The 12,719-nt window shown below is 34.6% G+C and overlaps 1 protein-coding gene across 1 annotated transcript in view; it reads right to left on the reverse strand.

The window, feature by feature from the left end:
- LOC150095494 (deubiquitinase MYSM1-like) overlaps positions 1 to 12,719 on the reverse strand; it is a 166,168-nt gene that overhangs the window by 126,641 nt on the left and 26,808 nt on the right. Inside the window, exons 3-4 of the mRNA XM_090410286.1 lie at positions 2,754 to 2,824; positions 1,948 to 2,047 (exon numbers count right to left, since the gene is read on the reverse strand). Coding sequence (XP_090266412.1) covers positions 1,948 to 2,047; positions 2,754 to 2,824 — 171 coding nt within the window. The remainder of the gene's footprint in view (positions 1 to 1,947; positions 2,048 to 2,753; positions 2,825 to 12,719) is intronic.

The following is a 12,719-nucleotide window of genomic DNA, read 5'->3' on the forward strand; positions in this document are numbered from 1 at the left end:
TTCACGTTTGGTGTTGAATGCTATTGCTACTCCTTCCTTTCCTGGATTGTAATGGCTTGAATATAATATCCCATATTTATTATTTAGTAAGATCTCATTTGTTTTTGTCTTCAACTCAGTAATGACACTTATGTTGACATGATACTTTTCCAGTTCTTCTGCAAGTTTTATTTCTTTTCTATCAATACTCCTTGTTTTGATGTTTCCTAACTTCAGTTCTTCCAATGTTGGGTTTATTCTTCTTCTTCCTGATGTTCAGTTGGATTTTGTTCCAGTAGTTGAATTTTTGCTGTTTGTCCTGGTTCTGTGATGATAACAGAAAGGGCCTAGTTTAACTGGACAATGTCCCATCTGGCATGAAATCTCATAATTTTGTACCATCACATGCATTTGTGGTAAGGCAATGTGGAGGTCTCCTCCCAGTTATTCGACTTTGACTCTTAGGCAGTCAGTCAATTTTATAACTAGTTACCTCCAATTACAAAGAGGAAAAGTACATAAGTAATAAGGCTTGAATTAGTCAGCCCAATGGGAGAGAGAAATTGTGATGCACACATAGCTGGTGTGAACAAAATCAGCCTTTTAATGGACAGACACATAATATCTATGATAAGGTTTCTGTCCAATTAGGCAGGTGACTTATTCACACCAACTATGTCAATCCCTGTCCTTAGGCTAACAATGCAGACTAGCTGATAATCACTTGTGGTGTTTTCTCCCTATTTCTAATTGAAGGTTGCCAATTATAATGTTGACTAACTGCACATACTTGGATGACTGTGAATATTTCAGGTAAATGACACTAATTTAAGCTAATGTAATATTATGAAACTTAATTCTTGATTTTCATTTTCATCATTTCATACTCATCTAGTTTTCTTCTTTCTTATACATCTCCCATTATTGTTTGCATTTATACTTTTTCATGATGCTATTTTGTGTGCTCTATACATGATTCCTACCATTATGTATAGTCCCTGCCATCTGTTGTAAACTATGATTTCCCATCATTTCCTTTGTTTCCTGGGAATGGAATAGGATGGTTGGATCATATAAAGGAATTATATGATGAGATGGGACTATTTTTCAATATATGGTAGTTCAAAATGTGGAAATTCAGCTGGAGTTCAGTAATATTTGTTCACAAATGCACATGAACAAATATAGAGATATGAAATTTAACAGGCTATACTGTATAATTCAGAAGACAGCATCAGAAGGACAAATTTCAGCTGACTGGTACAGCATTTCTTAATTGAGTGTTTCAGGAAATTAATGCAACCATACTTGAGAAAAATGTTCAAGGAAAAATTAGAGAAGAATGATGTGGATTGTTGAGACCATATTTCACAGGGCTTTTTGGGTGTGTTAATACAAGTGCAAATATTCAATTTGCACTTGTTATTCACAGCACATAATGAGAGTTGGTGAGACTGTGATCTTATTCTAAGGGACATATGCAATTGTCCCTTATTCACAGCACAGGACATCAGACATTCATAACTTGTATTAAATAGTTTCTGAAAAAAAACTTCAGTGAATGGGAAAAATATACAAATTTTTATTAAATTGATTTATTTCTAGAAAAGCTATGCTACTTTATTATTTGTAATATTATATATGTATCATGTTTTCCTGATTAAAATATTTTGCAGGTAATGGTTCATTACCATAATTTCTTTCCAATATCTCTTATGGAACATTTCATAGGGGGTTCCATGAAAAAGAAACATCGGGTTCTGTAATCTAAAAAGTTTCACTGCTTTGACAACACAAATGACACTTAATAATAACTGCTGTGTGTTTGCACACATGCACACACTACAAGTAAGTGGTAAGAACCAGTCTGCTTTCACCATGCATTCAACTGCAATCACTAAATATAAAATCAATGAATGTTCATTAGAATTTTCTTCATAAATGCATATGCACATAAAAATTACTTACCATTCCTTTAAGAAACATATCTTTTTCTTCTTCTGTCCAAGACATTTTCTGATTATTTTTCTTCTGAACTGTAGTAGCCTTTTCCACATATAATGATTTTCTGAAATATTAAGTACTCTAAAATTTCAAATTAATGATCATTTTTATCAGAACAAATTTTCATTTGAATATCAGGAATGAAAGAATAAAATAAAATTCCTTGTTCTCAGACTTTAACACATTACTGACAGTCAATCAAATTCAAGTAGTAATACTGTTCCAAAATTGAAGTTGGCCTGGTTGGCTGAATGGTTAGGGTATCTACTCTCCAGCTAAGATGCTGTGGGTTTGAATCCTACTAAGGGCATGGGTGTTTGTGATTGTTCTACTAATCATTTACAATAGTACTGCTGTAAACCTGAGATGTCATTATGCCATAACAATCCAAATTCCAAATCCAAAATTTAAGTATTCCAGGATGCAAAGCAGGAAATCAAATTCCCTTTGTACAAATATACAATAATGAGATAATTTCTCATATATAACAACAAAATTTATCTCATGGCAGGATTCAAATCTCCACAGCCTAATGGTTGAAAAGGAAGTACAGAAACCACTCAGCCAAATGTAGTTCAATCAATGCAATTATAGCAACAACTTTTGAAATGAAAGTCTACTAATCGTGAACTTGCTCAAAGAAAGTTTTTCAATTTGGAACTGACATTAATTCAATACCTGAACATTATATACAAAATTATATGCATTTTGCATATAATTCAATGATAAAATGTCAAAAAGTATAAAAACATAAGAGATGAATGACAAACCTATCCTCATCCAGTAACTTCTGAATTAATATTCTACTTCCTTCATCCATACTTTTATCTGTGTGATGATCCTAAAAATAAATTCATAATGCATTTTCTTTTTTTTAACAGCATAGTATGCTGATAGTTTATTAGCTAAACTTAGTGATATGGAGTAATCCCTTAATCACTAATCCTAAAAGCTAGTTTTCATTATATTATTAAGTAAGAATGTCAAAAAATATATACTTCAAAAGTTCTTTTCTTTTTGATTTAGTATGAACATAATGAAATATGGGCGCTATTTCTTAAGAAGGAACAAAACTGAGACGGGCGAGTTTTTTTTAAATTAGAGACAGAAATTTTACCTGGCAATTTAACCACTCAACCAGCTATGATGGATAAAGATATCAAACATCATACACTATCCATGTTCTGAGTGCATGTATATATATCACTGCCAGTAGGACAGTCGAGGTAAATTTGGAAGTAAAATCAAAATAAGAGATTAAATTTAAATCTATAAAAAAATTAAACTCAGATCAAATGGTTAGATAGTTGGTTTACTGCAATACTCAAAGTTAATAAAAAGATAAATTAATAAATAAACAAAAAATATTTGATGCAGCATCTACACATAAATAGAATTTATAATCAAATGTGTTTATATAATTCTTTGTAAAAAATTATAAACACTTCATGCAATTTTTCTGATACTGATAAGATCTGTCTGAATATATATGGCTCAGCTAGATGAGTAAAAATTTCATTCCTTTCTTGTGTGAAGTGCTGGCACTCCACTAGAACATGACAAATGGTGAAACATGTTGCACTGTTCACACACACACACAGGTGGGGCATCAGCCCTCAATAAATAATGTGTAAAATGAGTGTGAGAGCCTGTGTAGTTCAGTAGAAGTGGCGTTTGCAACCAATGCGCTCGACCGCACGAAGAAAGGATTTGGTGGTTCAAATCTAGTCGCCGACTAGAGGAAATTTTTCTAAGCCTTGTTTTGACCAGTTCCCGAGTTAGTCAATCTCTGGCACAGGCTAGCGAGTTCCCCCCCCCCCGGAAACTCGGGTTTTTCGTCCCGTAAACTCAAGTAAATCGACTGTCGAACCCACACTATTTTCAGACATTAAAAATATTGTGTTAGGGACCACGAGATGGCGACACTAGTTTGCCGCCTTCTTCACTGTGTACCAAAGAATCAGTGATAGCCTTGGGCCAGCTATCTCTCTCTGATTGGCTACCAGTGGAGATTGAACTGCCCACTCAGTCTTCAAACGTTAGATAGGGTAAAAGGCCCCGCCTACTCCCTATATGGGAACAAATAGGTGTTAGCTGATTTTTTTTTTTTTTTTTGAAAATGAGTGTGACCTATGTGAAGCCTAGCATACTTAATTGACAGTCTGTTCAACATAGAAATTTAATTTCAACTTCCGTGCAATTTATTTGTCAGTGCTTCATGCCAATGGGCAATTAACTTATAAACTATCAAAATTGCACGAAATTCAGTATACAGACTACAGTCTGTATACTGAATTTGCAAATAGTATGTGTAAAAGGTATATGCTGATCTTGCAGATGCACTTGCAGTTTCATTTTCCTTAATCAGCACAACCAAACATCAGAATTAAGAATTACCATTTCGTACAATACTGATGAACCTCACAAAGCACTGGATGTACAAAGGAGAGGAGATGGCTTGTAAAGAACTCAATGAGTATGTATAAATCATATATTTTTAGTAGCCATTTTCTTTTATGTGCTCAGACACAGCTAAATTTCATGCAACTCTGCTGAATTAGTGGAGATCTCAATAATGTCCCAGATCTCAAACCATCAGTATAAATGGGTAACAATTCAGAATACTGCTCTGTGTGCATTAAATAATTGCAGGATGGAGTGCAAACATGTGGAGGAATGCCGTAATGTTCGGTGCTGGTAATGTTAAACATTCATGCCAACAGTTGAATAATTTCTTTCATATGCATACCAAAAAGGTGTAGAGCAGTCTGGTGTGTAATACTGAGCTTCCGAACATAGAGAAAAAAAAACACCATCCACGTAGGATGATTTGGAAAAAACTATTTTTAGGGCATAGTTAAGAGACAACTGTTTCCATTCAAGCAACAGAACAGGTTCATTTGCTTCTACATAACGACTCTGAATAGGCTAAGTGCAAAAAAAAACAGCATCTATTCATATACCCTGATGATAGATAGGAGGATCCAACCATTGGAGTGTGCTCTCCTCCCTTGCAGAACTGTAAACTTGGGATAAATAATCAAGTTTTGATTGAACAAGTATATGAAATAGGCAAAGCAAAGAAAATCAATCCATACCACATTCAGTGGAGGATACAATACAAAGGATATTCAATGCTTTTTTTTTTTTTTTTTTTTTTTTTTGCACTTTTCTCTTAGTTGATGAATGTGGGCAAGGAATGCAAGCTTCTTATCAAAAACATGTCTTAAGAACTTGGCTTCTGTTGCTACTGGAATAATAGTTTGTTTCATCCTTAATTCTGGGTTTGGCTGAAGAGTTTTTGGCTAAAGTGTATTACATATCTAGTAGAAGTGTATTTAATATCTTCCCAAAGATATTGGTAAGATATCTTATCAATACCTGCTGAAAAGTTGATTGATAGCAAAAAAGAGTTACACTTAAGACAAGGATAAAGATGAGGATAAAGTGCTTCCCACTCAGATGTGGAAGATTTGACTAGAGAGAAAGTTTTTGATAAGAACAGGAAGGTGCCCTCTGAGACCTAGATTTTAAGAGTCTTTGAATATGCCATATTTCCAGGCTGTGTCATAAGTTTATTCCATATCAAAGAACACTGAAATCAGATGTTCTTGTTTCAGGAATGCATCTCCTATACATGTTTCTGAAAGGGTCAAATGGTCCAATGATATCTAAAAAGTTCAGAGCAATAGGTTGACAATTGGTATTCTGTTGTATAGTACGAGAAGAAGATACAGAGCAGATGATGGAACGTTTTTTCATCTCTCATAATAAATGTCATCAGGTGAGAGAGAACAAAAAGAGCTCTTTTCAGTTCATTAATGAATGGATCACTGTATAGCTCCAACCCATTTGTAGAGAAGCCCACTGTTTCTCTTGATGTTCTTTCAATATCAAAAATTCAGGAGTATATGAAGATGTTGTTGAGATTCCAAGATTGTTTTTGAATGTGATGTCTAAGATTTAGGATAACATGTAGACTGAATAGCCAACACCCGACATCCTAAACAAATACTAAAATATAAACCAATTGGAAAGAGAAGGCCAGGAAGACCTCAAAAAAGAATATTGGATGAATAATGAGACCAGAACAGACCAATATGGTCTGTACCTATAATCAGCGTTATGATGATGACATTTAAAAGATATGAGATTTGATGTGTTAGGATATCTATGAAATATACCCCATGCTCCATCTTGATCTTTTTTTGGCTGCTTGGCACTCAGGATTCCACCAAAATTTTGGATGAGTGGCAATCAAAATTATGTTTTTGGAATTATAGTTGATGCTACCTGGACAACACAATCTGTTATAGCATTAAATTTTGCAAGAATAGAAAGTATTTCAGTTAACCATTTGCTACATGTACATCCATATAGAACATTGTTCCTGCAAAGACAGTGCAAATCACAGGAAAATGATCAGTGGAAAATATCAGAAGACCTACTGAAGAATATGAAAGAGCAGTTAAGAAGAGAGAGAGGTCATTATCGTCAAGCATTAACTCAATAATATGAGAAACTTGCCCAGTGTTCATTAAAGTCATCAAAAAGAAGTATGGGCTAGAGCATTTGCAATATAAGTTATCAATGTTCACCTAATTGCATTTAATTGAGAACCTGGTGGTAAATAAATGGAACATACTGTAATAAGAAGTCCAACAGATAAGCAAAAAGATAAGCAAAAGCTACCACTTCCAATGCAGTATTAAGCTGGACATGTGGAAAGGAGCATGATTGTCCAATAAGATTAAGATTTCTACCATAAGCAGACTATCTACAGTGAAATTCTCACTGGTTTTAAATGAGCTATTGCAGACAAAAACAGAATTGTGTTTCTACAGCTGGGAAGCATAGACAGGTGTTCATCTCTTCCTCTGGGAAAGCATTTAATGCATCATCCAGTGTCAGGATCATTTGTTGGAATTAATTTACCTTTGTTGGATACAGAAGTATCCATTTTTTCCTGTGGGATGTCTGGTGGTTTATCTTTCAGTGATACCATGGTGATAATTTTCTTCACAAGTGGGTTCTCATTGAACAGGATTGTTGTAGAATTTGTATCTGGAGTAAGTTTATAATAGGGCAGGTGACTGATGTATTCTACAGAGAAGTACTCATGATCAACAAAGTTCATGCAAGCCGAAATTATCAGATGGTGGAATAGACATGTTTGAGATGCTCTTGATGTTTACTTAACTACAAGAGAGAATTTCAGGGAAAGATGTGGTTGAGGCTATCTTCATATAATTTGTTCTATTTTTATATTTTATATTTATTTTTCATATAATATATAGTCAACATAGTAAAAAAAAAAACAATTCAGATGGCTTGGACATCAACTCAGACATCCTGAAGTTTCACCCTTTTTGGAATCCTCTACAAACCAGAAGATGGCAATCGTAGTAGAGGAAGACCATGCAAACAATTATGGCAATACATATGTGAAACCATCAATAGGCTGAACTGTAAAACTCCACCTGACTTCTACCAGTTATCTCAAGATAGAGACTTCGAAGACCATAACTTGCAATCTTTAATTTTTAATGTAAATCTCTTTTCCCTTTTCACAATGTATCATATTGTGAATAAACTATGATGATGATTTATTTTTCATTCTGCCACCTTTGACATACACAAGAATAGACTAGATGTCTCTCTTGCTGAGGAGGAATTGCTCAATGACAGATGGCTGAAGCTCAAAGAAATCTCAGCAAGGTTCGGGCTTTCTATAATAACCATCTTTAGCATCATTCACGAGAAGTTTCACATGATGAAGGTCAGTGCAAGGTGAGTGCCCCAACTTCTCTCTTCAATTCAGAGAAGCACTGTATAACCTGTTCCCACAAGTTTTTAGAGCTTTGCCAAGGGCATTAGAGAGAAGTGCTGGAATTCACGGACGAAACCATGGTCTTTTATTATGATCCTCTTTCCAAGCAATCTTTTGGGATCGCTAGGGAATTCTCTTGAATTCTCTAAAAGTCAAGGAAAAGAATTCTCTAGGGAATTCTTTTCCTTGACTTCAAGGAAAAGAATACCACAGTGAATGCAGAATATTATGCACAAACTGCCATAAAGGAGAAGAGATGAGGAATGCTGAGTCATGGTGTTCACCTGCTTCACAACAATGCTCCACTCCATATAACTATTGTTGTGAAGGCTGCAGTGAATTACTGTGGCATCCGGGAGATTGAACACTCGCTCTACAGCCTGATTTATCACCCAGTGATTACTAACTCTTCTTGAAACTGAAGAAAGACCTTCAAGGAAGAAAATTTGCAAAAAACAATGAGGTGAAAGATGCAGTTTTAGGCCATTTTGCAGAACAAAAGTAGTACAGACTATTTTTTTCAAGGGCATAAGAAATATCAATTCAAAGATGTGAAAAGTGTGGTGAAAATAAAGAGAGATTATGTTGAAAAGTGATGTTTTCTTTCTAGCACCTTTAAAAGTTAATCAGGCCAGAAACTTATGGAACCACCCTCATATAAAAATTTTACAGTGACTACACTATATAATTCAGAGGACCTGGTAAGAAGAATGAATTCCAGATGAGTGGAATGAGAGATCTCATACCATACCACTCCTCTCTCTCTATATATATATATAAATTAAAAAAATAAATAAATAAAAATAAAAATAAAAGGGGGGGGGGAGAACTGAATATGAGAATTATAGAGCAATTTCACTATCAAATGTTCTCTGGATAAGAAAAATTGTGGAAGAGACACTTGGAGAAGAACAAGCTGGGTTCCAGCCAAACAGAGGATGCTAGGTTCACTTATGACAAACAGCTGAGAAATTGTTGGAACATAAGGATCTTGACTTTAATTTTGTAGATCTCAAAAAAGCCATATGCAGTATGCCAAGAGAAAGATGTCCAAGAATACTATAATTATGTGAAGGAAATGGGACATTATACAGAGCAATACATAATCTATATATTTAAGATATAAGTCAACAGTTACAACTAAGAAAATATGGGAAGATAGTTTGATGTAAAATCAGTTGCAAGAAAAGGTAACCCACTATCTCCAATATGCTTCATCATCTATATGGATACATTATTCCAGAAAGTGGCATTAAACCTGATATCAGATATATCAAACTTAGTTTTGTGCTTTATGCAGATAATTATGTCTTCTACTTTTAAGGAAATTAAGTACTAGTCTAGGTTCTATAACTAAATAGAATAACAGTAGTAAGAAATGTGGTATTTTTATTTTTAGAGGAACCTGTGGCATAGTATAATTATTATTAAGAACAACACGTAAGTCCACAGTAATAACTTTAATTAATAAATAAGGTAGATATTTCATACTAAAACTAATAGTACATCTTCAGTGTTACAAACAGATAGGAAAAGAATACAAGTAACGAACATTCGGTGGATCACCTATTAAAATACAATGTTGTCGCGAGCTAGGAAATGAAAGAAATTAATAAAGAATTAATATTTAAGATAATTAGTTTTTTTAATGATTACATAAAAGTCTCCTAGATCTTCGACAGAAAGAGAGGCAATCATTTCGATTTAAATTCAGTCGGTGTAAAAAAGCTTCACAACTTTCTTTAAAGAGGCGTTCATATTTGAACCTGCATCTATGAAGGAGAATAGCTTTATCCCACTGGATATCATGGGTAGTAGTAATACTGTATAGTGCTAGACCAGACTTCTGAAGTTTGTTGTAATCAATATAATATTGATGTTCTTTAATTCTTTTTTCCACAGAATGGCCAGTTTGTCCTTATAAATGCGATGTTTCTTATTTTGGAGATGATTCTTATTTCTGAACCTATAATAAGAATCTTTGGAGAAGATTCTCATTATAGGTGATCCACTGAATGTTTGTTACTTGTATTCTATTCCTATCTGTTTGTCACACTGAAGAGATGTACTATTAGTTTTAGTACAAAATATCTACCTTATTTATTAATTAAAGTAATTACTGTGTTGTTCTAAATAAGAAATGTAGTATGAAAATCAACAATAAAAAGGCCAAGAATATGAAAAATAAGCATGAACGTGGATAAATTTCAATATTTAGGCACAATTTTTAGTAACAATGGCAAATTAAACATGGAAAAAGAAAAACAGAATAAGGAAAGATGGAAGGGGTGCTTAAGGGTCAAAGCTGTATAACTGAGAGTAGACCTCCACATAGCCTTTAAAGGAATGCAGAGTACCGACCAGGGCTTCTGACCTAACGTCCAATCCTCACCTTCTCGTGGTGCACCCTGATGGATATCTACTTGGATACTGAACGAATAATTGGGCTGGCAATTTGGGATTTAGCCGACCAAACTGTATTCTTATTGGCTTAAACCAAAATACAAAATGATGGTACAACATGACAAAATTTCATGCCGACTGGGGCGTCGCCCGGTTAAACAAAGCACTGGTTGTTTTAAGCAGGGAACCAGGGCGAACAGCAAAAGTCAGCTACTGGAACAAATCAAAAAACACCCCAACTCAACATCAGAGATAAAGATCGGTACTATCAACATAAGAATCCTGAATGGCAAAGAAATGAAGCTAGCTGAGGAATTAGATAAGTACCAGATCGACATAATTGAGACTGAAACAAAAAAGACAACTGGTGGGATCTTATTGAGCAATAAACACAAAATCTTATATTCAGTCAATGACAATCAAGGAAAAGAAGGAGTAGCCATAGCATTAAACACTAAATATGAGGCTAATCTTCTTGAATGGCAGGCAGTATCAAGTAGGGCGGTATGGGCAAATATCACAATGGGGGGGGGGGGGGGGAACTGCACCATGAGACTTATTTGTGCCTATGGTCTCACAGAAGGTTCTGCTAAGGTAGAAGGGGAGGAATTTTTTGATGCTTTAGAAAAAGCAACTAACACAATGAAAAAGGAAAAGTTGCTCCTTGTTAGGGATCTAAATAGCAGAGTAGGAATTGATTGTCAGACATACAAAAATATTTTAGGAAAATTTGGAGAAAAGAGCAAAGCTAATAATAATGGCAAAAACCTGTTGGATTTTTGCTCAGGACATGGACTGGTTATTACTAACACCATGTTCCAACATAAAAATGTGCACAAATTCATATGGAGAGAAGAGACAAGGAATAAGAAAAGTCCCATTGACTATGTTTTTGTTGATAGTGATGTTTTCTCCCTGGTGCAGGACACCAAAGTGTACCGAAGATTTGAAATTGGAAGAGATCACTATATAGTCTTGAGCAGGATTAAATTGAATTTCATATTGAAAAGAATGACATGTAAGAAAGTTTAAAAGCGAATAAAAGTTGAGCAGCTCTCAGATGTGAGCTGTAGACTAAAATACAAAAAGATTATTCATAGAAAAAATGAAAGAGTTTGAGAATAGGAACTAAGCCTTGGAGATCGAGTGGCAAGCCTTCAAGAAAACCCCGATTGATTCAGCCAGACATTAATGTTGCGAGGTTGTCTGAAAGGATAGAAAAATCAGAACTCCTTGGTGGACACAAGAAGTTAAAGAGGTGGTGAAGGATAAGAAGAAAGCATATCAAAAGTTCCTAGCAAATAAATCAGCTTGTGCTCTTAGAGAATACAGAGACAAATGTAAGAAAGCTAAACACTTTGTAAAACTAACTAAACAACCAAAAATCATGGGAGGACTTTGGCAAGAACATAGAAAATAAATATCAAGAAGGTGGTAAGATATTCTGGAGGTTGTTGAAGAAGCTTAGAAATGAAGGAAACATTGCAGTAAAAGGAGTTAGAGACGATAAAGGTGATATGAAAACGGGAGAAAAAGATATCCTTGAAGTATGGAGTAATTACTTTGAAAATTTGTTAAATGAAACAAGCAGTGATGACAGCACAGTGATAAAAAACACTGACCAGGCATGCAATCAAGAATACATATCCATACTTGAAGTAGAAAAAGCCATCAAAGGCTTGAAATGTGGAAAGGCAGCAGAAGTATATGATATTCGACCAGAAATGCTGAAGTATGGCGGTATAAAAGTCTTACAGTGGCTGCACTGCATAGTTCAGAAAGCCTGGACAGAGGGACGAATTCCCGATGATTGGAGTAGAGCTCTCATAGTACCCATATATAAAAAGGGAAATAAAACTGAATGTGAGAATTACAGAGGTATTTCCCTACTGAGTGTTTCTGGTAAGATTTATGCCAGTATACTTCAGAAACTGGTTGAGAATTGTAGAAGAAAAGCTTGGTGAAAGCAAGCTGGATTCAGGCCAAATAGAGGCTGTCAGGATCAGATCTTCTTTACAACAAATAGTGGAGAAATCATGGGAATACAACACCGATCTGTATTTATGTTTTGTTGATCTGAAAAAAGGCATATGACAAGGTGCCAAGAGAGAAGCTATTGAATACGTTACAGTTATATGGTGTTAATGATCCATTATATCAAGCAATATTTAGTCTGTGTTTGAGTTGTAAGTCAGCAGTTAGAATTGTAGTACAGGAAGATGGTTAAATGTTAAATCTGGAGTGAGACAAGGATGTGCATTATCCTCTCTGTTATTCATTATCAATATGGATGATATTATGAAGGAAAGTGGTATTAAACATGATATCAAAATTAGAGATGTTAATGTCAGCTCTTTGCTTTAATGCGAACAATGTTATACATCTAAATTAATCTACTACAAGTCTGCAAGGTTCGCTGACTAAATAAAATAACTGTTGTAATAGATATGGTATGAAGGTCAGCAATAAAAAGGCAAAGACAATGAAAATAGGCAGAATCGTT

This window comes from Typopeltis vanoorti, chromosome 20 (genome assembly GCF_054136105.1).
Source record: "Typopeltis vanoorti isolate ZY-2024b chromosome 20, IOZ_Tvanoo_1.0, whole genome shotgun sequence".
NCBI lineage: Eukaryota > Metazoa > Arthropoda > Arachnida > Uropygi > Thelyphonidae > Typopeltis > Typopeltis vanoorti.